Source organism: Catharus ustulatus, chromosome 2 (genome assembly GCF_009819885.2).
Source record: "Catharus ustulatus isolate bCatUst1 chromosome 2, bCatUst1.pri.v2, whole genome shotgun sequence".
In the NCBI taxonomy this organism is placed as follows: Eukaryota; Metazoa; Chordata; class Aves; order Passeriformes; family Turdidae; genus Catharus; species Catharus ustulatus.
The window spans coordinates 54,428,125-54,454,429 of NC_046222.1; the positions used below are offsets into that span (position 1 = coordinate 54,428,125).

At 40.0% G+C, this 26,305-nt stretch overlaps 1 protein-coding gene across 14 annotated transcripts in view; it reads left to right on the forward strand.

Moving 5' to 3' along the window:
* Positions 1 to 4,297: 4,297 nt before the first annotated feature.
* Positions 4,298 to 26,305, forward strand: part of NBEA (neurobeachin) — a 471,232-nt gene continuing 449,224 nt past the window's right edge. For all 14 annotated transcript variants that reach the window (XM_033085485.1, XM_033085506.1, XM_033085530.1 and 11 more), the window contains exon 1: positions 4,298 to 4,603. In XM_033085485.1, coding sequence (XP_032941376.1) covers positions 4,313 to 4,603 — 291 coding nt within the window. In that variant the 5' untranslated portion in view covers positions 4,298 to 4,312. The remainder of the gene's footprint in view (positions 4,604 to 26,305) is intronic.

A 26,305-nucleotide genomic window follows, 5' to 3' on the forward strand; every position in this document is an offset into this window, starting at 1 on the left:
GCTCCAAACACAAGAAGAATGTGGACCTGTTGGAGCAAGACCAGAAGAGGGCTATACGGTGATGAGCAAATGACTGGAGCACCTCTCCTACAACAACAGGCTGAGAGATTTGGGGTTGTTCAACATGGAGAAAAGAAAGCACCAGGGAGACCTTATAGCACCCTCCAGAACCTTAAGGGGGCATGCAGGAAAGCCAGAGAGGGACGATTCAAGAGAGCATCTAATCAGATGACAAGGGGGAATGGCGTTAACCTGAAAGAGGGTAGGTTTAGGCTAGATGTTAGGAAGGAAGTCCACTATGAGGCTGGTGAGACACCGAAATGGGTTGCCAAGAGAAATTGTGGATGCCCTGTCCCTGGAAATGTTCAAGGTTGGGTGGGGTCCTGGGCAATCTGGTGTAGCAGGTGGTATCCCTGTCCATGGAAGGAACTTGAAGTATATGATCTTTAGGATGCCATAAACTCAAACTATTCCATGACTCTATATGGTGCAATCCATGTGCATAGAGGGAAAATTAGATACTTCGATGGCCTTTCAGTTTACATTTGCCAGATTTTTTTGGTTTTATTGTTTTGGTTTTTTTTAACTTAAATCCTGGTTTTCAAGAGAAAGGGGCTAATAGCACTTCCTGATCCTGGCACAGGAACAAATCACATTATCCTTACTCATGAGAATAATCTAATTAAACCCAACAGGAGTCCTCATATGGACACAGTAAAGCAAGCATTATTTTGATGCCACAGTGACAGACAAATGAAAATTCTCTTCTTCTTTCAAACATGGTTCAGTTCTCATCTATATAATTTTATTATTTAAAAACCCATTTTTTTTCTAAGAGTCAGTGTAAATATATGCCTGTAAAGAGCAGCCCCTATTTACTGAAATAGTTCCATGCTTTGTAGCCAAGAGTCTGTCTTCTAAAGCATGTTCTTTCAAGCTTTCACAGTTGAATGATTACATAATCTTTTTACCCCAAAAATGAAATAATATTGCTAGAATTTATTTTAGAACTGAAATAAAAATTGAGTTAAAACTTTAAACTTTGTCAGTTTCATTTTCTTCCCCATCTGCTTGTAGCAAACATTGGAAAACATGGATAAAGGTCTTTTTCTTTGTTTTTTTGATATTATATTTGAGACCACCTTCTGGCATTTATGGAGAATGGAACCGGAGAAAACTTGAAGAATATCACAGAAAAAAAAATATCCTTCATGTCAACTATTACAGCTGAGGGAAAAGTATGCTCTGAAGCAAAGGGATTGCTTTCTCTCATGTCAGCGGGGAGCAAGTATTGTAAAAAGTAGAGAAAGAGTAAGGATTGGATTATCGTCCTGTTGTGAAGGATGAAGGAATGCATAGCATCCTTTTACTCCTGCCACACTTTGTCTGAGCATGTGTCAATTACTGATCTTGAATACTTAACCTAAAAATGGCTACAATTATGCAAATTCTACAATTTGCTAATGCAGAACACCTTGCTGGACTGAGATCCAACTAAATACCCCATGAGTGAAATTATCACTGAGAAATTCACAGTCTTTGGAATAAAGATGTCAATATCAAGAAGATGAGACAAACAATACTTTTAAAGGAAAGATACGAGTCATGTTCTATGGCATTTCTTGTGTATGTGCTCTTACTTTAATTTTCAGTCTGATGAGGTGCTAGAATGGAAGCAAATGAACACCAGAGTTGCAATTACTAAAGGGCTGAGATTAATGTTTCAAATTTGTTTTTCTTTCAGAATGCCAGTGCTACAATAATGTTCACATGAGTTGATGAATGGCTCACCTCAATGAAAGTTTGCTTATCAAGAACAAACACTGTTGATTAGAGAAGACAGCTACTCCTTAACCACACTCCAGCTTATAAAAATACAGAGAACATGATTTTGTAAAAATTTATTTGTAAAACCAAATATGAGTTTAAGAACTAAAGGAGGTCTCTCCTATTAAACATATTGTTGGGAATTAACCCTCTTTTACTTTTTTCCCCCTAATACTACATATAGTATATTACATTATTTCAGCAGTGAAAATGTTAACCAGTTCAAACAGGATATTATATAATAAAGGATTTGACTAATACACCTTTTAAAGAAACTCATGATTGCAACTTTATCAGAAATTCAATGTGGAGGAATGCACTAATAGTTGTCAGGAGTTACTGCAGCAGTTAGGTACATGGGTAAATGATAGAGACTTCTATAAAGAGTAGCATGAAGTGTGGAATGGAAAATCAAATGTATCAGACCATAATTTATTATCCTGCTTTTCTTGTGAAAAAAAGTTTGTGTGGTTATGTGCTATTAGCTCATCTGTTCCACCACAAAGACGAACAAGTCATTGACAAATTTTAAGCAAATTTAACAATGGATCTCAAAGCTTCAAAGTTATTTTGGGATTTGTGAAAGTCAGTAAGTCATTAGAGATCCAATTTAATACACCTACCAGTAGAAAAGTAATTATAACTTAGCTTCCTACCCATTTGGCAAGGACAGGCAGTAACCATGAGATGAATCAGAACAGAAGAACCAGTCAACCCATCAGCCAACATGAAGTTTCAACCAACAACACTATTTGTAGCAACATGTCTCACCATACAGATGTCGTGGATGTGAGAATAAGCACGACAATTGATTGTTGTAAGTTAGCTCTTAAAGGTGTTACAATTTTTAATGACTGTTACAGAATTCTAGGCTCAGGTTTGTTTTGCAAAAGAGGTCATATACACCTAAAAGCAGTTGAGTGAGTGTGTATTCAGCTTTGCTAGTTCTGCTGTGGGGTTGGTGAGAATGGAACTTTTGGCACCTCCATGAATACAAAAAGCAAAAGTGCACCTTTATTATGAATCATACATCACTGCTTGTGGCTGGTGCATTTCTTCCAAAAACACGTTGTGTTTTCCTATCTCTCATTAACGACCTGCTGGGTTTTCTTCCCATCTTTTGCAGCTTTCTCAAAAAACGTTGGTTCTGTGTTTCACAGCTAAACACTGTTTTAGTCATGTCTACGTATCTACGGGTTATACATACTGACAAGCACCAATGGATTTGGCAAAAAGTGTCTCCAAGAACATAGAGCAAATGCATCTTAGTACAGAGATGAGGTATCCTCTTTATTTTGGTGAATCTTACAGAAGGTGGTCTAATCTAGGAGGATGTACTGATCCAGTTCTGCTGATTCATCATGTTTTTGCAGTTTAATACCCAGAGCTGGATATAAGGAGGACCAGCGATCCAGCCAAAACTCCAAGTTTGAGGCCACAGAATAGTCAGGATGAATGTTATTCTATGACCAGGGGGCAAGCTGTGTTGTAAAATCAAACTTCGTGATGAGAGTCACTATAAAGCCAAGAGCATCTTTTCTAACAGAGATGGATTAAACCCATAGATTAACACGTAGAACAAGTATATACAACTTTATTCAACACATACAGCAGCTATTAAAATAATTTGACTATCTTCAAAGCATTGGAGGTACTTATGTTTCTCTAGTACTGGAGAGACTTGACAAAAATGCTCATGGCCACGAGCATCACTGCAACCAAGGGGCTTGGGAAAAACTGATGTTGACTGGACATCGCTGTATGTAACACCAGCACCAAGCAAGAACAGCGCCCGAGCGGCTGCGCCCATCCGGCCGGGGTCAGCGCGGGGCCCCGAGGCGGCGGCACCTCGGTCCTCTGCAGCCCCGCCCGCCCCGCCCGCAGGGGGCGCCGCGGGGCGGCGGGGCGCGGCCGGGCGGGTGCACGGGGGGCTCCACCCCGTCCCTTCGGACGGCGCTGCGAGCTCCCCCCGCGCGGAGGGCGGCGGCCCGCGGGGCACGGGCGGGCGGCGGCCCCGCGCACCTGCTCACCTGTGCCCCGGCCGGCTGGGGGGGCCCGGCCCGGCCACTCCCCCGACGGGCTCGGCGCAGGCGCCCTGGCGGCTACCGCAGGCAGGGGGCGGCAACATGGCGGCGTGAGCGGCGGCGGGTTCAGCTCCACAACAACAGCGGCAGCGGCATCGCTCGCGCCGCCGTCCGCCCCGCGCGCCGCTCGCCCCCGCCGGGCCGCACCGCGCTCGGCGCCGCCCGCGCTCCCGGCCCCGCGGCGGGGAGGCGGCCCCGGCCGGGCAGCCCTCGGCTAACGGGGCATCGGCGCCCATAATAATCCCTCATTATAGCGGAGCGGGGGAGCGGCTCCTGGGACGGTGCCGGCGCCTCGGGCCGGCTCCCTGCGGCCCCGCCGGGTGCGACTGCGGTGGATGCGCGGCTCGGCCCGGCCGGGCGGGGAGGCGGCGGCGGCAGGTGCCGGTAACGGCGGGGGGTAAATGGCGAGCGAGAAGCCGGTGTCGGGGCCGGACCCGCAGCCCGCGGGACTTATCTCCGTCGGGGCCGGCGGTGGAGGCGGCGGCGGCGGAGGCGGCGGCAGCAGCAGCAGCAGCGTCGCGGTGATGGGGGAGCTGAGGGCGTCGGGCTCCGGGTCCGTGGTGCTCCCCGCGGGGATGATTAACCCGTCGGTGCCGATCCGCAATATCCGGATGAAATTCGCCGTCCTCATCGGGCTCATCCAGGTTGGGGAGGTCAGCAACCGGGACATCGTGGAGACGGTGCTGAACCTGGTAAGCGGCCGGGCACCCCGCCCCGGTGACGCCCCGGCGGGCACCGGCCCGCGCAGCCCACTCCTCCCGGGGCTGCCCCTGTGCCACCCGGCAGGGACATGCATCCTCCCAGCCCCCGTGTCCCTCCTGCACCTACGGCCCTTCTCCAGCCATCCTTCCTACCCAAACTCCCCGGTAATCCCGCGACCTGCTCGTCTCCTCGTGCGCCGTGCGTGTGACAGAAGCCCCCTCGGCGCTCCCTCAACTCCAGGCAGGACCCTACCTAGAACAGACAGGCCACTCTTCCCCTTCCCAGTGCCTCGTCCCGGCCACCTCCTGCAGAAGTGTAGTGTGTGCAGTTTACAGTGGGAAAATTAAGGCGATTAAGTAATTTGCAATTTTGTCTTATGGACCCTGCCCTTTAACCTAGTAGCTTTCTCTTGGGAAGAAGAGTGGCTTGAATGTAGTATCTGTTTTTAATTGAAAAACGTTAAAAAAACCCAGTTTGAGCTGGTATCTGTTCTTGGTGGCTGAAACATGTGAAGGATTTAACCCTGTTAAATGAGAGCTAGTTGAGCATTTTATGTGGAGGAAGGGGGAGGAGGGAGATTTTTGCAAGGATTTAATACGCTTTAATATCTGTAATAAAGAGTTAGTTGTATTGCAGTATTGTGTTGGGTTGCCCGTGTCTTAAAACCCTGCCCTGCTTTCCAAAACGCATTCTTATCTACAAAGTAAGTGTTGTTGCTACTTTGGTCCAAGGTCTGTGCATTGCAAAATACTACTGTACAGAGGTAAATAGCTGAAACAAGGAGAAGATGCTAAAATGTAGCTCCTTAGTCAGCTGCTCACTTCATGGAGTGAAAGAGTTACTGCAGGACTGTATGACTTAATGTTTTTGCGCTACCTACACCAAAGCCTGAGGAACCTACAGAAGCCAAGCGAGTGCATCTAAAAATGAATCACTTTCAATTATGTGCAATTTGGTGCTGTTCCTGAATGCAAGATTTGCTGCAGCAAAGCTTTTGAAGCAGTTCTGTCAATGAAATACCCTCAAATTTTGCACATAGAATAGGATAGAAAAATGACTGCTCAAAACTGAATGGCAATTAATTGTAACTGCCTTTGTTTCAAATGAGTTTAATGCTTCTAACCTCCAATCATTTTATACAAAGTCATGTAAAGAATATATTTTGTTTCAAACACTTTAAAAGATGTATTCTTCTGTGTGATAGTTATTTGCATTTGACCTAGTACAGACTGAATGGAAAAGCTGCAGCATGCAGGGAAGGACGTAATTTGGTCAGATCATTGTAATATTTATGGTTTATCTGAACATACAGGGTTAAAACTGATAGTTTTGTGAATATGTCAAAACAGTAATCTGGTATATTTCTCATTCCTCTCTACAAGCTGTTAGACAGCTTGAAATGTGACTTGTAAATTTTATTTTTGTTCTTTGTACAAGTATGGTACAAGTCATCATAACTTCATTGGTTTATTACCCATTCCTTTAAACGTAACTCTCAAAATAAGTTAATGACATGCAGTTATTTTATTAACTGACTTTGTATAGATCATGACAAAGATGTTTATTCCTTTTCTAATTTTCTTTCTTCTTTCATTCTTACTGATATTTAAGTTCATTTTAATTCTGGCTGTCAGTGCACCAGCAGCTGGATTAACATTGGCTTGTCTTTGGTGGAGAGGTTAAGAGTATGTTTTGGTATCTATGTGGAGGACATCCACTGCTTGCATATAAGATAGACTTACTAATCAGTTCCTGTTGCTGGAAACAGTGCTTATATTTTAAAATAAACACAAGAGTGTTTAACAGTTCTGTCAGCACTGGGAGACCTATATGAATGTGAAACTGCTTGTGAGTCTGCTGCAGCAGCGTTGCATCCTGGATCAGTCATTACTTAACAGATGGACTCTAATATGCAACAGTCAGTATTCCCAAAGCAGAGAGAGGCTGTATTGTGTCTGTAATTTTTTTCTTCTCAGGGCAGAATATCTTTCAAAATTATGTTTTTGTATTTTAAACTTAATTTACTCACGTGGGAAACAAACAGTGAATATGGCAGGTACAAAGTAAAGCTGATGGCACATGCCTAAATTACTAAACATTGTCTCATTCTGTATTAAGGATTTTAGTAACAATTTGAAATAAAGTGCAGTTTTCTATTTTGGAAGCATTCTTCAGAGGGTATCTGGGGGTAGAGAGAACTATCTGGTTTGGTAATTTTGTTGTTTTGGTTTTCTTCAGTCTTTACCTGTACTACTCCTGAATGACTTTTGATGCAACTGTGATAATGAGTGAACAGTGATCTTGTTTTGATAATGTTAAGTTGATACGTTAAGTCACTCAGAGAAACACAGCCTGTACTATGCCGTATTGGGTTGCTATAAGCCATTTGGTAATAGCTTTTTAGTAAAAGAATTCTGCATAGCTGAGATGTTTTATTATCAGAAAGAATCAAAAGTTAAAGATGGAGATTCTTTTTAAATTTTCTTACCTGAGATAATTGCTGTCTTTTGTGTAAAGCTTAAATAAGTCTATTTACTCTTCCTGCATCTACATGGAAGCAGCCGTAAATATCCGAGACAAAACTTTGTTCTGGTGTGCCCTTGTCAGGGAGGACGTCACTCTTCTTTCTTGTGAGGTTGTGCTTTTAGAGTTTCTCTTGAAGAGTTTTTACCTTTAAATGTTTGATTTGGTGGCCACACACTGTGGTCTCTAGTCCTGCATTTTGGACCTAACTAATGTAGTACCTTCTGATACTGATGGACATAGTGATTTATTGTATCTGTGAGGCGAGGAAGCGTATTTTTTGTGGTGTTGAAAATCTTTCTGGTCCCATATCTTGTCGGATTTTCTGCTTTGCCAAATTTTAACAGTGAACTTTCAGCTAAGATGGTATTTTGTTCTTGGGTATGCTTCCATTGTTTATGAGATTAGTTGTTTCTCTTGATGCTTTTCTTAGTGTTTCTTCAGAACTTGCAGTTCTATTAGACTGGTGAACTTGTTCAATGGAGTATTGCTTTGTAGAATATCTAGTATTGCTTGTGTTGTTTTTCATTGTGTAACATCATAGTGAGAGATGGAGAGAGGGTTCAGCCCTTTATATGCCAGTGTCTATGAAGGACTCAGTTGTCCTCAGAAAGACCTGCTGGTGTTAGTACTGTGAAGGGCAGAAGATCTTAAGAATCTATGAGCTGAAGGTTTTTAAAGAATGATTTTATAGAATACTGTATTCTTTTTGCATTTCTGGAAGTAGGAGGGAATGCTTCATTGTATCACATGCATTCTTTTGTGATGGTGCTTGTTTTGGTTTTGGTCCATGGGTTTAATATGAATCCCTAGGCTCAGCATGCTCTCTCTGCAATGTGTGTTCACTGACCTTTGTGTACTGCAAAGCACCAAACTAGAAAGGGCTTTCCTTAAACAGCGTAAACCTTTAATTGCTCTAAGGGATTTCTCTTTGGGGATATTTTTACACCAGTGTTGTGCTTTTATTGATGAGGAAGCCCTTCCCCTTTGAACAGTTCTATTAGTTTCCTTAGGGTACTGTGAAGGATGTTGTTACTGGTAGATGGTAGATGTGCTTGTTGCTATTAGACTGATGTTTAGAATAAAATTCTACACCATGTGCTCCAGAAAATGTGATATTAAAGTGGAAGTGGGTCAGTCTGTCTACCTGTATTCTTCTACTTTTTCTACTTTTGGTTTTCTTATTTCCTAGTGCAAAGTTTCCACATATGGCTTTAATTGGTTTTCTTTGGTATACCTTGACTGGTCTTTCCTTCCATTATTTGACTGCCTTGCTTTCTCAATTCTCTGCTTTTCCAGTATTTTAATGATCTTGGGAACTTTTTCTTCAGTGTATACTTTGAACTGACTCTTGTTTGGCCATCTTTGATCAAACACAACTATGTGAGTTGCATTGTTTCTTAGCTTGTGATTTTGCATTGAATTTCTTAGCATTTGTGATTTTGAGTTTTGTAGTGCTGATTCTATGGCAGTGCACAATAAACAAGGTGAATAGGAAGATGAATGTGACTAAAAGTTGTGACTGGTGCTGAAACATGCTGCTCATTTTGCCTGTGCCTCTTGAACAGATGATGTGATGCAGATTTGAACAGATTTCGATCTGATACAGGTGTAGCTGACCAGGGTTCTCCTTGTGCAATCTGGAAAGCTTTTATATATGTTTTGTCAAGTTAGAGAGTGCTTGTAAGAAGTGGGTCAAACACCAGGCTTAGTTCAAAAAGTCTTTTTCTGTTCTTGTTGACTGCAGCCCACGTTTCTGCTTAGCTCTTCTCGTTTTCTTGGCTGTTCCATCCTACTTCAGTGTTAGTCACCCATCACAAGAGCTAAGCCATTTTTTAGTGCTCTGTCACATTGTGTACATGTAGGAGTGGCATTTGCAGTTTCAGAGCAAATGGGTTGAATTATGTGAGAGATCCTTCCCTCCCTGCCAGCTTCCTGTAGTAGTGGTCATAAGGAAAAATGTAAAGGGAGGCCTGTGTAAGAAAGATTTGGGTTTTTTTTTCCCCCTCTGGTACTTGTTTTCTTCAGAGGTTGGTTGAAGGTTTTCTTAAGCTATAGTTGGTTTTGGTATTTGAGTTCTTTGAATCAATCTACAGTTTTGATTGCTGCACAGTTCTACTTTTATGTGAGGAGGAAGAAAGACTTTTGTTCATTGGACACTATTGTAGTCTGAGGAACTGTGGGCTTCCTGAGCTGTAGCCTCTGACATACGACTTTTGTTTTTCTTGTGGAACTAGCTTTGCAAGCTTGAGAATCTTAGTCCATTTTCTTGGTGAAAGCTTTCTCACTTTTAGTATAATTCTCTGCTGATAGATGGTATTAACCAAAAAAGTGAAACTTGGGGAAGTTTTGAAGTTGGGATTTTTTGAGGGGTTTTGTTTGTTTGCTTTTTGTGAGTTTTGGTTTAGATAGTACTTAACTGAAGGTGGCAGTCCTGGTCCAAGTTACTGTCTGTCCCACTGGCCTCTTGGTATCCTGCTCATCTATCAAACTATTATTGCTATAAAAGCTACTAGAGCCCTATGAAAATAAAGTATCTAATATGACAGTTTGTCATAACATTCCATGGGCAGATACTTTAGAGTACTGTAGCCCTTGTCATTATTTAATGCTTTTGTGGAAAACTTAATTTTGGTTATAGAAAATCCTTGAATGACTGAATGTTCATTCAATTATTTTATTATGACTGATTTTTTTCAGGTTTTTTTTAATCTAATCTTTGACAGTAGGTGTTTATAGCTGAAAAGTTTTTTCAATTCTTGTATCAGTCATAAAGCACTAACGGTATCTCAGCAGGTGTTTTGGAATGATGGGTTGGTACATTTCTATAGGTGATAACTTTTAAAAATATGTCATATTGGCATGTAACTGAGTGTTCCTTAATGCTTAACTCCGAATAGCTATTTTCTTCTTAGCTTTGCATCTTGATTTTACTTCTCACTTGTCTTTACAGGATTCAGTTCATAGACTATAAGGGAGGTGAATACCTAGAGGCTTTATTTTTGTCACATTGAAATAATAAACTTGTGAGACTGATTTTGAAAAAGCACCTGCAACCCTTGGCCTTTCCCCCTTCTCCCTCCTGAGATCTTACCTGTGTTTTATCCCTTTGCATCAAGCAAAGGGTTAGCACCTTTCTCTATCGAGATGCTATTTTTACAAAATTGTGACCTGATTCCCCATTTAAGCCATGTGTTTTACCAGACTAAGCATTTAGCTGTGCATTCGGTTATACACTAATCTTTCTCTCTGCCCTCCATATTTTCCCCTGTCCCTGCTTTCAGATGAGCACTCTAAGGGGTAAAAGTTGAGTGCATGGCTTGTAACACTAGCGAGGCTGAGGTCTAAGAGGCTGTGGTGCAGTTTTTTCTTTCATGTTAATTCTTTTCAGTGTGTTCACTCATATATCTCAAATATACAAAGCACTTTCTGTATTGCATCTTAAAAAATAACCCAAACCAAAAGCTAACATCCAAAACCTGCATAATCATCTCTGAATTCCTACTGACATGTTTGTTCCTCTTTTGCATTGTACTGAATTTAGTCAAAGTGGAATGAAATCTGTGATTGGGTTAGTACCTAAACAGAGTCTTTTCTGACAAGTGCTGTGTACAGTATTAACAGAACGTTAACTTAATAAACTATTTTAAATCAACCTCTTAGTCTTACTTATTTTGGTTCTGCACCTTTTCCATTTTGTGTTTTTGCCTCAGTAAATCTATTTCAGATTAATTTGTGTTGCTCTTCCATTAGTGTACATTGTTTTATTGTACTTTACACCGAACAGTATCAGCTACATCATATATATTCAATGTGCCTCGTGGCCTGAGGGTCACTGTAGTAGTGTGTGTTTATGCTGATGATGTTCTATTTATTTTTTAGTGAAATTTGATCATTCATTACTGTTTGTTTTTATGGAAACAACCCATTGTGGAGCTTTACTAATTCTTGCACAGACAGAACATTTAAACTTTCTTTAAGTCTGAATCAAATTTAGAACTTGCTTTTATAATAAGAGGCAGCAGATCTGTTGATCAGTTTTGAATTTGATAACCTACCTCCCACATCTGTCTTGCAGGAATTTGGCGTAGATGTACTACAATTATACAGTGTCTGATACATGATCATCAACATAAAGAATGCAAAATTTAAGAAATATTTTATTTGTGGAGAGTCACATACTGCTTCCTTAATGATAGAAACATCCGCCTCAGCTATAGGAGTAATATGGATTTCAGCTATTTGAGCTATAATTTAGTAGCCTTCAGTTTAAGAAGATTGTTAATGACATTAATATCTAAGAGGAAGATTATCTGTTATTTCCAATAGAGAATTGCCTTGACTTGTGATCGACCTACTGATTGTCTGCTGAAACTGCATTCCAGTAATTTTTACAGTTTAGTGGTTTTTTGTACTTTTGACGTAGATGGAAAGTAATAACCTTTGGTAAATAAGTAAGTCTAAGTAGTTTTGGTGTTACTGAAGTTTACACCAGCAATGTCAATTCATCTATTTTAATGCAACCATATATAATATGACTACCCTGCTTTGCTTTAAAATTGAGTTGCATCACTGAAATTGTTCCAACATGACAATTCACTGAAAGCTTGTATAAATGCAAGTACTGCTAATGCTGTTCAACAGCTTACAAATGCTTGGCATCTGTCTTTGCAAAATGATGTTTCTTTCACTGCCCTTTTGTTTAACAGTTGAAAGCCTTTCTTAACTATGCAGAATAAGTATTAAGTTTTGGAATTAGCTGGAAGTGAGATACGGCAAAATACTCGCAAGTGAAGTTGTTATTCATATCATGCTTTTTGTTACCGCTTTGGCTTTTGTAGTACTGGGACAGCATAGACAGAAGGATGGAAATAATCATTCTTTGAGCAGATTCTTCTAAACCAATGAGGAATTGTAATCAGTTTTATGTGATGTCACTTCTTTTTTTACTTTATAAGCCTTCATAGTCTGTGACAAATAGAGCCACTATAGCAGATTTGGTTTTTTATTTTCGTTTTATGAAAAAAAAATTGTTTGAATATAAACACAAATATGAATTTGAAAACCTGTCCTTTGATTGAGAATGGACCCCATACAAACCTGTTGTGACAGACTCCTACTACAGACTCCTACTACAGTTATAGAAAACAATAAAATGTGCTTTCATTAAATATAGACCAGTAGCCATGAAATGCAAATTCAAGTTAGTAATGAACCAGCTGAAGCCAAGCTGTTTTGTATTGCTCATGCCTAACCAGTCAGTTTACCCTTAATCTTCAACAATATTAAGTGTAGCTCCCTGCATTAAGAAAAAAAATTCTTGATTTCATTGTGAGAAAAAAGTCTCCCTATATAGCTATTAATGTTAAATACCTTTAATTAAAAGAAAAAGAAAAAAATACTTTGAAATCAGGAGTGCATTCCTGCTTAAAGTCAAATGTTAGGGTTTTTTTATAGCTGGAAGAACACGAAAGCTGTTTGCCCCTTCCAATAGGGCACACACATCAGAATGGAGCTACAGAGCTATGTCAGCTTCAATTGCATAACATCTTCATAATGGGAGAAAACATCGACTAGTAGATCTGAAAATGCAGGGAGATTGAGCTTCCTGGGAGTCTGGAGGACGGACTTGGGGATTCATCTTTGTAAAAGGACGTTAACTGCATCTGTTTAATTGCGGGAATTGGAATGTTGAGAGAATGGGTAAAGAGTTTTTGCCTGAAAAAAGAAGAAATCCTATTTTATAGGGAAAAGTCAGCTTCATCCCTCTTCAAATCATAATTTTTATGTCAATAATGAGACTTAATGAGGGGCCTCTGAAAGCTGCATTTTTGCTTTGTTAAGTTATGGAATAAGGAAGAAGGTAAAGAACCTTCTAAGAACTGATGGCTTTTGCCATTTTCTTATGTCTTTGAGAGCTCCAGTAAAAGCTCAGCACCTGTCTTTTCCTTCTGTTGTTCCAGTGAAGTAAATTACCTGTTTTTGCAAATGGCAAGGTGTGTGCCATGTTTGAGTCATGTCTGTGACGGATGGCTTCTTGGCTGTTAATATTCATCTACTGAATAACTGAAACTTATGGAAACGTTGGAGTAAGGCTGCATTGGATTGAGTAAGGTGTTCCAAGCAATATGCTCAGGAGATGGGAGCTATTTCATTCTTCTGTTTCCCCTCAAGAGACTTGTGGAGCCCTTGCCCCATATTTTAGTCTCTGGGTTTCTGAAAATCCTCTTTGCTGTTGCTTTGGTATCTATAGTTATGGAACACATACCTTCAAAGAACCTGTAGAAGTCTGTCTTATCAACTCTGTTTCTCTCATAGAAACGTTGCGGTCTCTATTGCATCTTTTGATAGCTTAGAGAGCACTTTGTGAATGCAGAAATAGACTTACAAGAAGACCTTGTTAGAGCTGAGTCTACTATCCAAGGGTGAAGTGAATTGAATCCACCTGAAAAATACTTTATCATGCTCTCCTGGGTTCATATACACCACTGAGAAGGGTCTGGCTCTCTTGCATCTGCTCCCTGCCCATCCTACCCCTCTACAAATACACATTTATAAGATCTCTTCAAACGTTCTATTCTTAAGGCTAAATAATCCCAGCTCTCTTCAGCCATTCTTTCTATGTCAGATGCTCCAATCCCTTAATCATTGACACATTTAGATCTTTATTCTTCTTGTACAGATAAGAAAAAGTGGGAGGTGGAGTCTGGGAAGCCTTTTAATTATAGCAGTCCTCTTCCTCATCTCACAGTATGAGCTGCAGTATCTACCAGAAATAATCCAATGTTGCAATGCCTAACTCAGCAAAGGGCAATTTGCACCACATGCAACCAAGAAAGAAAACAGACCTTAGTGAGCCACAGCAGTGAGCATTTGCTTTTCATCCGTTGTGCCTGCTTGTTAATCGATAGTCTTGGATGAAACATGATGCCAGGTCTGTCTGTTGGTTCTGCAAATCAGTTATGGTTGTATGTGAGCTTATTTCTTGGATTTCAGAAATATAAAACATAGCTACATTTAATATTTTGCTGAGAAAGTACAAAGTTAATGACATAATACTGAGTTAATGAAACTGGCTCTTTACGTATACTATAAATACTACCTTTTCCAACAAACTAGCATGAAATGAAATTAAACTAGAAGAGCTGTTAGCATAGTTTTCGAAGTTATAGCTTGATGTTGGAATGAAAAATGAAAATACAAAATTCAGTATAGAACCAAGGCTCTTGAAATTCTGCGTTGGGTTTGTCAAAAATAGTAGATTATGACTTTATATATAGTCTAGGGCTTATATATTAAATATTCAATAGCACTTCATGTGCATATAGCTGCATGCAGCTTAGAAACTTTAATGTATGAAACAAAGATGATTGTGTAACAAAATTTTTATAGTTCATGTTTCATGAACAGAAAAGCGTTTATTCAAAGTAACTTATAATGTACAGTAATAAACACATTGTAACTAGAACAATGTGTAGGCTTAGTCACTGAGATGTAGTCAGTCTCTCATAGTTGATACAGTAGAGTATTTGACATTTTAAACATAGAGCTCACTGAATAGGAGGTGATGCATTCTTTAAAATGAATCAGTGAAGTTGATAATTGCAGGTATTTTCTAAAACCCAGAAGCAGGTTATTGCCAGGTTTCACAATTGTGAGCCTTATTAGTAGTATAAGGCATTTTTATACTTCGGAGACCAGGCTGGATGGGGCTTTGAACAACCTGGTCTATTGGAAGGTGTCTTTGCCCATGGTAGGGGGATTGGACTTAGATCATTTTCAGGGTCTCTTCAAACCCAAACTGTCCTGTGGTTCTGTGATGCTTCTGTAACAAGGGAAAATGAACTATAGTAAAATTGTTTGTTTGCTTGCATTTTTTTTTCCTTAATAAAAAAGTGATTAAATTCTACTTAACTGCAAATTTGGATCTACTGACATAGTTGCATGTCCTGTCTTAGTTAAAATTGTAGTTTTCAAGTCTGTAATCCATTTTGTCTCTTGAAGTTGTGGTTTAAATTTTCCCTTTTTCAGAAACCAGATAGTTCAAACTAATGCAAATATGTTTATAATGTATTAAGAGCCTTTAGTGCATCTAAGCACAGTCAAGAAGGATGGAAAAGGGGGGAAAAAGAAGTTTAAGCTAAGTGAGGCTGATAACTTCTAGGCTGTTGAAGCTAATATTTTTCTAGCTGAGTCCTGAAAAAAACAAAACAAACCCAAATATAACTGTATCAAAATTATCTAAATTGTAAGTTGTTTAGATGAAGTTTAGCTATTGCAAATGATGCTGTTAAAAGGAAGCTTTACCTTAAAAAAATAAAAACCTAGCAGCATGATGGGAAAATCCTGAGTACAACAGGTTATCTTCTTTCAGTGAAAAGAAGATAGGGTAGTGTCCGCCTGGATTTACAGAGACCTTGAAATGACTTGTTACATGATGTTTTATTAATTTTTGAGGTGTCTGAGGGACTTACCACCATCTGTTAATACCAGAGTCTAGGCCAGCATGTGGGTTTCAAAATGCTTTGTGTTGAAATTTTTAAATAAGAAATCCTTCTCTTAAAACTAAATGTAATTCAGAGGTTTTACAGTGTAAATAGAGAATACCTTTCATAGTCCAGATTTAAGCTCTTGCATAATTTGCCACTTTGGCTTGTGGTCCTAGCCTGTCCTCTGAATTTAAGATTGCTGCAAGTACTTGCAACAGAGTTTTCCTCATGCAGGATTTAGGGCATAACTATATTTTCAACTTGCTTTAAGTTAGAGTTCTGTTTTAACGAGAAGTTACTTCACTCTGAAAAGAAAGCAGCACATATATTTTATTTTATTCTCACCAAGATTGATCCTAAATGTGTCTTGTATCAAAAGTCTGGTATTATTCAGAAGTGCAGAAGAAACAGTAAAAGTCTTGAGGTGTCATTGTAATTTAAGTCCTTTCTGGAGGTCAGAGAAATCTTGGGAACACCTTGTTTAAGTTATTACTTCAAAATTCTTCTCTCATATGCTCTTTGTGGAGTTATAGTAGATTTTAGGCCTTCCTTAGTAAGAAGCTGGTGAAGCAACCTGAACTTTTTTGAGGATGAAGATTGGGTTGTTTTTGCTTAAGCAGTACATCTGAAATGGCCATGTATGTTTGTTGCGTTAGTTTTTGAAAAAAATCACAGGTTCACAAAATCTCTTATGTATGTATTCTGTAGAGCATGAATAGTTGAGGAGACCACATACTTCCTACTACAAGTAGGATGTGGCACAGCTGCAGCTGACAGTACAGCCAACATGAATTTTGGCTTAAAAGTCCTTTAAGAAATCCTGAAGATTGCTTGGGCGATAGGGAGATTTGTGGTCTAAAAGCAATCCTAACTTAAGAAAAACTCTTTGGCATTTCTATTTATTTAGAAAATGGAAATCCAGCTAAATAGTCTATACTTAGTGTAGCAAAATGAGATCTTTAAAACACTATAATGAAAGGCTACTTGAGCATTATTAAAAATTAATACAGCCAAGAGAGTTATTGAGAAAAGTGGCGTTTAGCAGTAATTGTTAATACATTTTGGTACTGCTGTATGGTAAGTAGCTTCCAGCTTTATAGTTTGTGTTCTGTTTCCCTTGTAATATTTTTCATTATTTTTCAATGGTCTTTTTCTTCTTGTATATTTATAAGTTAAGAATAACCATTCTAGGTCAGTAGGTTTATACTATGACTGAAAACAAAGGCTTACCTGAAGTCTTCTGTTGTATAAGCGTCAAAATAAGCTGTAGAAGAAAAATACTTTAAGTAATAAAACTGATCTTTGGGGAGCAGAATGTCATACAAAAAACTGTATTATGATGCTTCATGGGGATAATGTCTGGGATAATGCTCAATTTTTGAAGGTGTGGGGTTTGGGGATTGGAGTGGTATAGTCCTGGTCTCAGAGGATATAGTGGGTTTATGTGTCCAGGCTTTGGTAGTGGGAGGGGCTACAAGGGTGGTTTCTGTGAGAACCTGCCAGAAGCTTCTCCTGTATCTGATAGAGCTGCTGCCAGCAGCACCAGGTTCCAAGACAGACCCATCAGCAACGGTGGCGGTGACTGTGGGCAACAGATTAAAAAGGAAGTTACTGCAGAGGAGTGATTGCAGCTGGAGAGAGGAGTCAGAATATGTGAGGGGAACAGCCTAGTATACAGCAAGGTCAGTGAGTGAAGAGAGGGAGGAGGTGCTCCACTTGCTGGAGCAGAGATTCCCCTGCAGCGTGTAGTGCAGTCCATGGTGTGGTAGCTGTTCCTCTGCAGCCCATGGAGATCCTTGAGGGAGCAGAGATCCACCTGCAGCCTATAGAGGACCAGGAAGCAGAGGGATGCCTAAAGGAGGGAGTGGCCCCATGGAGAGCCTGTGCTGGAGCAGATTTTCTGGCAGAACTTGTGACCTCATGGAGGACCTGTGCTGAAACAATCTGTTCCTGAAGGGCTGCACCCTATGGAAGGGACCCACGCTGGAGCGGTTTATGTAGGAACTGTAGCTTGTAGATAGCTTGTAGAAGGGACCCATGTTGGAGAAGATCATGGAGGAAGGAATGTGTACTGTGGGAGAAGACACTATGCTGGCGCATGGCAGGAGAACAAGGAGAAAGAAATGATGGGAAAGAGAAAAATGACAACCCCTATTCCTTGAGCCTCTTCACCATTTGGGGGAAGGAGGGAGAGAATTTGGGAGTGAAGTTGAGCTTGGAAGAAAGGGAGAGGGATGGAAGAACAGTGTTTTATGGTTTGATTTTATTTATAATTGTCTTACTCTTGATTTTTAATAATTTTATTTCCTCAAGTCATGCCTGTTTTCATCATGATAGTAATTGCTGAGTGTTCTCTCTTCTTGTTATTATCTTGACCCATGAACCTTTTGTTATATTTTTCTTCCCCTGTCCAGCCAAGGAGGGCAGTGATAGAGTGACTTGGTGGCCACCAGGTGTAAGGAGATACAGCAAATCTGTAGCTTCAATACTTTCATTTACAGGTGTAAACAGAATTAGGGTTCTGTGCAGAGATTGGTTGTTACACACCACTATTAATTTGTCTGTATTTCAAGAAACAACTGCTTTTCAACTTTTGAAATGTGGAATTTCCTAATTTCAATTCACATTTGGAGTGGCGAGGTATAATTGAAAAAAGGTGATTGATACTTTTGAGTGATGAATAAGGCTTATCTATGCCTACTGGCTGTCCTAGATGCATTGCCATTTGTGATACCCCATGGAATCTAGTTATGAGAACTGGCAGTGGCACATAGCTCTTCAGTAACTCCATTGCTACCTCTGGAAAGTCTTGTTTGACAGAGATGAATCATCTTGTTCTCTCAGTGAAGATTGCTGCATGTCTCTCTTCATACATGTGAAGCTATTAAAAGAGTTCTTGGAGGACCGTGATACCAGTAAATAGTTTGTATTAAATTTTTTTTTGTTACTAATTCCACATTCCCCTTCATGTGATATGGATGAAAGTGCTTACATTTGATGGTATTATATATTTTATTTTCACATCTTTGGATTATTTCCTTCTAACTAGCACCCCTTGTATGACACACTCGCTGGAGACGCAAGCCCAGCTTTCACACAGGAGGCTCAGAACTTGCATCTTGTAGGATTTGTATGCTATGGCTCTATTGTGCTTTTTAAGCTGCTGGCTGAACAGAAAGAGGACTATATCTGTTGTCATTGTGACAAGTCCATAGTGGGTGACATGTTTTACCCTGACTTGTAATATTACAATTAAGTGTGTTAAAGAGGAAATTAAATGTTTTCTTTTTCAAGCCTTATCAGACAGCTACTGCTATTTAAAACTGTCTTGTATAGCAGAAAACTGTCATCTATTTGTTATGGTGGTAGGCTGGTAAGATACAATTTAGATCTAACAAGCAAATGGATGGGAATTTTGTAAGTTTGTCAGTTCTGGATATATTCAAAATGCACCCAGCTAATCTAAAGTTAAGCATTACACTACCATGGCACAGCTACTGGGGGATTTCTGTTGTAAAGAGGAAGGCTGGAAGATTTTTCTTTTTTTGTGGAAGAAAAGATGAGGGTCATGTTTGAATACCTTCCTTCTTATCACTCTCAAATAGTATTTTCTGTTTTGGTTGACTGCCCAGAATCTAGTAAGTGTGTGTGTTCAACTTGGTAACATTAGATTGTCTTTATCTGTATTTGGTAGTTATACCATGGATGCTTGCATAAGATTTTCTTCGTGCAGGTGAGATTAACATTGTTTAATTCTGTGTGCTTTTAAAATTGCAGAGCCATTCCTTTTTCCTTTTACAGGACCAGTTATGACTTTCACAGGTGTCTGGCACATTTAATTTCAAACTACCATTGAACTGCACAGACACTGTTTAGTTGGATCATATTTTCTGTTTTAAAAATTCATGCCAAAAATGAAAGAAAATTGAATGCCTAGTGAGCATCAGTAAGTTATAAATGTAAATGTAAGTATTTGGAGGCACTTCTATGGTATGAATAAAGTATTAATGTAGATGTTGTTATTACCCAATTTTGAATCACAGGATTCTGAAGTCTTAAGAGATAAACTGTGAGCATTGGTTAAAATGACTTTAAAAAATAGCCTTCAATCAATTACAGAATGCTAAATCATGACTTACAGAACAATTTGAAATGGAAGGCCTCTGATTATTGGTGGTCAAAAATGGGGAATGTATTGTGTTCAGCAATAGTCTCGGGGTGGGGGGGGAGCATGAAGGAACACATGCAGATCTAATTAATACCTTCCAAAATCAGAGGTTTTCTTTTGGTTTTTTGTTCATATACTTAGAAAAATTTGGAATATTTCAAGACTATGAAGAGGTTACTTATTTTTAAAAAATGTGGCATTACTGGATCTCTTGTTCTCAACAAGTGGTTCTTCTTGGTTGGCTGTTGTTGGTGGCACATTACTTACAGGTGAAGAAAACTTGCTCCTTTGAGAGGAAGGGGGTCTGCAGAACTGTTTGCAGTCAAAAAGTAACTAAAAAAGCTACGTATCTGTCCTAAATAAGATAAAACTGGATAAAAAAGGGGACATACCTGTTTAGTGAGGCACTGTTAATTGTTCTAGACATTTACTGGCCAGTGATTTATCGTTGTTCACCAAGTTAGATTTTACTTTTTTTAGAATGGAAATTTGGAATGACACTTTTTAAGTCCTGTCCCATACACAATGTTTAAATAAGATAGCATTTTTAAAATCTTTTGATCTTCAATAGCAATGGTCAGTGTAATCCTTATAAGTATTTCAAACAGTGGTTTATGGCTTTGCTTTCAAATTACAGTAAATTCACTAATACAAGACGCACTGAATATAAACCGCATCGCTGGGTGTTGGCAAACATTTTTTTTTTTGTCCATAAATAAGCCACACCTGAGTATAAGCCGCTTTGTCGTTCGCAGTGAGGACCCGCGTGCAACAAAGTTGCCAAATAGTAGCAGAATCGCGGCAGGGTGGGGTTTACTGGCTCGGCTCAGGCCATGAGGGCTTGGGGCTGCCAACAGGGCTGGGTGGCCCAGCTCGGCGCTGCCCCGCGGCAGCAGGGGGGGCACAGAGCCCGCCAGCACCTGCGGCAGCGATGGGATGCGGGGATGTAACCTGCCTGCGGCAGCGGCACACGGGGACGGGAGCCCCCCGAGCCGCGGGGCCAAGCAGGAGAGAGCTGCCCCTGCCTCCTCCGAACTGCGGGGCCAAGCAGGAGAGAGCCTCGCCTTCCCCCGAGCTGCAGGGCTAAGCAGGAGGGAGCTGCCCCTGCTTCCCCTGATCCGCAGGGCCAAACAGGAGAGAGCCCCTGCTTCCCCCGAACCGTGGGGCCAGCAAGAGGGAGCTACCCCGCCTTCCCCGCCCCCCGTGCTGCCTGCAGGGAGCAGCTCCACCCGCGGCACAACAGAGTAACAATTTGTAACAATCGCGAAATGCCAGCTTTTACTGGCAAGTTGCTCGACTCGGCACCTCGGTTTCCACTTCTGGAGGTGGAAATGTCAGAAAATTATTCACATATTAGCCGCTCCTGAGTATTAGCTGCATTTCCGGTGTGGGAGCCAAATTTTAGTCAAAATGGTGCGGCTTGTATTCGTGAAATAACTGTAAATGAAAATTGAATTGTCATGAAAAACAAGTTTTGAAACTACATTTCACTGACTCTTAGTAGAATACTGGATAGATATTATTAGTAAAGGAAACAAACTAAGTATCTGATGCAAGCTTTTGGTCAGTGTTTCTATTGTCTTTGTAGGCCCATTCAGTTACGTTTCCATAGCATCACTATTATTAGTTTATCAGTAGTTAAAATGATTTTTTCCCTAAAATTGTAATTTAAAATCATTCTTCAAAGTCAGTATTGTTGCTTATTGAATGAAATTAAGGCTACCATAGTCTTTTATCCTGAGTAAGCATTACATTTTCCTGTACTTAAATTTTCATGAGCATCAAAGCTGTATCTGTTCTAAGACGATTTTGGGCTAATTGTTTGGTTTGGTTTTTTCTTAGTGGATTACAATGAAAAGTATGCAAATATTTCTAACTCTGCATCCCTTAAAACAAAAATCACACTTTTCAAACAATCTCAGCACTGTTAGAGACATTAAGTATTTCTTCTGGCTGTAGTATTTCAGCAAAATATTCTTTCATGAAAATCTTTGGTGTGCTTATATTAATTGTACTAAACTGCTTGTCATATAGAACAGTGAAAAATCAGTTTCAGAATTGTGGGCTGATTTTGTTCCTTGTTTAGTTTTTGTTTTAATTTCATTAAAATTTAATTTATTATAGAAGTTTTAATTTCCTTAAAATACTTATGAAAGTAATAGTGACAAACTAAAAAAACTCCAAAATCACAAACACAAACATGTAGTGAAACAATTTCACTTGACTGGAAATCAAGTAATTTTTTCAAAACTTCTTTTAAATTAAATTTCCTTGAACTGAAATTTAAAGCAAAATATTGGTACAATGGGTTACTAAGGGTTATGAGAAAGTGTCAGCTCTGTTTCTGGACTGTTGAAGTTTTCATATGGTTTTGTGATCAGTCTTTATAGGAGGAAGAGGATTTGGGAGTGTTAGACAAGAAGCTTGATATGACCCAACAAAGGGCTCCTGCAGTCCAGAACAACCATATCCGGGGCTGTGTTACAAGGAGAGTGGTCAGCAGGTCAAGGGAGGTGGTTCTTCCCCTTTACTCTCACGAGACCCCTCCTGAAGTACTGGGGCCTGCAGCATAAGGAAGATGGCAACCTGTTGGAGCAAGACCACAGGAGAGACATGAAGATGATCAGGGGGCTGGAGCGCCTCTCCTGTGGGGGCAGGCTGAGAGAACTGGGTTTGTTCAGACAGGGGAAGACAAGACTCCAGGGAGATTACTTACTGCAGACTTCCTGACACTAAACAGGGCTTACAAGAGACCTGGAGAGACTTCTTACAAGGGCATATAGTGGTAGGGCGAGGGGCAGTGATTTAATTAGGTATTATGCAGAAAGTCTTTACTGTGATACTAATGAGGTAGTGAAACCGGTTGCCCAGAGAAGCTGTGGATACCACATCACTGGAGGAATTCCAGGCCAGGTTGGTTGGGCATTTGAGCAGCCTGGTCGAGTGGGAGATGTCTGTGCTTATGGCGTACAGGGTTGAACTTGATAATCTTTTACAGTATCTTCCAATCCAAACCATGTTTACAAGATGCACTCTCTGGCAGATGAGAAATGGGTATTTAATTTGCTTAGAGGATATAAATAGAAGCTACAGTCTGTCCTTCATGTCCTTCTTGAGAAACTGTTTCTCTGGGATCAGTTTTTTGTTGAGGGCTCAATTGGAGAATGCATTCAGTCTACTCAAGGTCTTTAGTGATCTCTTTTGTATTTTTCTAATTCCTTGGTGAGTGAGATTTAAATGTAGTTGAAGTAGGTAGTGGAGGAGAGGAGTGCTTGTGACCCTGTGTAGGACTGTGTGGGGAGGTGTGTTAGTGGTATTTCAGTCATTTAGGACTATTAGCTAGGATTTGTAAATCTGTTGTGTTTATGAAATATCTGCTGAGTCTGAAGATGAAGGAGGTTATCTCTCGTCTAAGCCTCATATTTCTTGTGTAACAGAGTTTATGTGCTAGGTACCTTTCTTTCCTAAACTTATTCAAAATCTGGGAAAGGTTGCATGGGTTCCAGATCCTAGCATGAGTTGTGTTTGTGGGTGGTGGTGGTAGTAATCAGATTGAGATACTTCTTAGGCTGTGAACTGCATTAAGGTTGGCTGTGTAGGCTTTCCAACATGAGCTCTTTCTTGATCTGCTGCATTCTCTCTCTCTCCACACTCCTTTCATGCCAGGATAGTGAGTTGCTTAATAGGTTCTACTTCTGTGGGATCTGAACTTCACAGTCTGTAGATTGTTGCCAATCCATTTTTTGTTTCACCTTTTCAATGAACTGCTGTCTCCGCTGGAAGAATTCCTAGCTTTAATGGTAGGTTACTGACTTTTTCTCCAGTAAAGATGCAAAATCGGATCACTGATTCACAGTGAGGGTCATGACTGAATTTCTCCCAAGATGAGTTTAATTTATTTCTGTTTTGTTCTGACTGTCAGAGGTGTTCATCTGTATTCTGGATCTGAGGAAACTACCTTCTTGCTGGGACAAACCAAGGTGTTGAAATTGCCATGTGTTTTTAAAGATGCAGCTGCATTTGTCTAGAAGATATCAAAATTGTGTTCTGTTATGTCAAGACTTCATACAAAGCCATGAAAATGGATTCTGTTCAAAGTTGTAAAATTTTCCTTATTGGAGATCAAAAGGATGCCACCTGGAGGTTTTTTATCGTTTCTATCACGCTGTGTATAACAATACTTTTTTGAGAAACAGTTTTACAATAACTTTTTGCATTTTGAAAGATACTTCCCATGAAATCATATGATACTGCATAAGGATTGCTATTTCACTTGGAACAAACTCTTGATTCTGCCTTACAGATTTAAAAATAAATAAGGCTTACAAAAAGTTGCTCTTTTGAGTATCTTAGTATATGACTGTCAAGTTGGGAAATTCAGATTTCCTTCTATGAAACTTCCAGCATGACAAGATCCAAGATATTTTGCTGAATTAATTTTAATATTTTTTTAAATTCTACTGAATTAATTTAGTGCTTATGCTAATGCAGATGAGCTACTGTGATGTGAAAGTATTAGTGGAAGAATGCTGGATATGTCATGACGCTACAAATTTTTGTTGATACTTAGCTATGACCAGGCTTTGATTGCTTCTTTGGAAGAGAGTTGTCTTGTTTTTCAGATAACCTCTATCAGAAAGAGAAAAGATCCCATTTTAGCTATCAGTGCTGGTACCAGGGTCTCAGAAGACCACAAGTGTCCACATGATACGCATTTTAGAGGAAGTTACTTCAGGTTAGTTTTTAACCTAGTCCTGTTAGCGCTTAAAACATATTTTATTGTTGAAGGTCTGGAGTTCCTCAGCCTGATTTGGTGACTGCTCCTGGAGCGCATTTTTTTATTTTAGTCATCTAAAATATAATTTGGAATGCTCCAAGTTCACATTGTGATATGAAGATGAGGAAGCTTAATAAAGCAAAGGCTGCATGTGGAAGGAAAGGAAAATAGAAAATTTATTCTCTTCTTCCTGTCAGCAGGCAATGTCCTGCCACGTCCTGGGAGCAGCACATGTAGCAGCAGCTCTGAAAGGCCAACATCACTATAACAGAGGCCCCCCCCCTCCTTTCTGGTAGCTTTTATTACTGAACTGTTGTCATATGGTATGGAATATCCCTTTGGCTAGTTTGGGTCAGCTGTCCTGACTGTGTCCCCTCCCAAGATCTTGCCAACCCCCAGTCCACTGGCTGTTGGGGTGGTAAGAGGGGACAATGTTGGAGAGACAACCTTGATGCTGTGCCAGCTCTGCCCAGCAGTAGCCAAAACACTTACTATCAACACCTTTGTAGCTACAGAGTACAGCACTGTGAGGACTGCTAAGGGAAAAATTAGCTGCCTCTCAACCAGACCCAACACATGATTTTATATCATAGAATGGCTAATGTTGGAAGAGACTGATGGAGGTCATCTCATCTGACCCCCAGATCTGGCCGGGTCCCCTTGAGCATGTTACTCAGGATTGTGTCCAGATGGATTTTGAATACCTCCAGGGAAGGAGACTCCACAGCCTCTCTGTGCAACCTATTCCAGTCCTCTGCCACCCTCATAGTAAAGAATTTCTTCGTCATGTTTCGGTAGTTTGTTTCAGTTTTTTGTCTGTTGCCTCTCATCACATTCATGTAACTTCATGTGCATGGCTTTCTGCAGTCTTCCTCAGGAAGTGCCCACTGAGACTCCTGTCTGAAGTAAGGTTCTGTTAGTGTGCTTTGCTATGCATTTAAACCCATGCATTAGTCTGCTACAAGAAAATAAATGGTAGGAAATTGGTGCTGCCTTTACCAAATGAAGTTTGTATGTGCCCTGGAAAACTAAGTAGCTCGAGTCTGTCAGTACAATTGTTAATTCAACAGAGTGCCTCTTTTTACTGCAGATCTTATTTTGTTATTTCAAGACTGTGAGCATTTCCTTTTACCCGACAATCCTGATTTTAAAATATTGTCTTGGAACACATTGTTTATGCCAGATTGCACTAAAGACCCATTTAGCCCACTGCACTGTTTTTCAAGAGTGGGTGCATTGATAAAAGTTAAAGAGCAGGGAGAGCTTGTAATAAAGACCTTTTCTATTGCTACTCTAGCCACTAGCAAAACATGGCTCTGAGACTTTTTAATTGATGCATTTCTTCTTCTTTCCTTCATTTAATTTTTTTTGCTGTTTTAGAACATAAAATATGTGTTAACCTGTGTAAAATATATTTAGGAAGTTTTTAGTGGGAAGGAATTACGGGCATACTTGTGTAGCATTTATTTTAAAACCTACCTTCTCCACTTCAGTGTGATATGCCTTAGCTCTTATGTTTCAAGAGTATTGATTTTTTGACTGTACTACCCATTATGTAAAGGTCTCTCATTTTCTTTTCCTCAGATGCCTTCTTCTAGCCAAAGAGTCCTGATTTAGTTCATTCTTCTAGTAGACTGCTCCGTATAGAAACAGAAAAACAATAGAAGTGGTGAATTGAAAAATGTTTTACATCCAGCATTTCAGTTCTTAGCTGGAGTGAGGAGTGTTTTCTAGA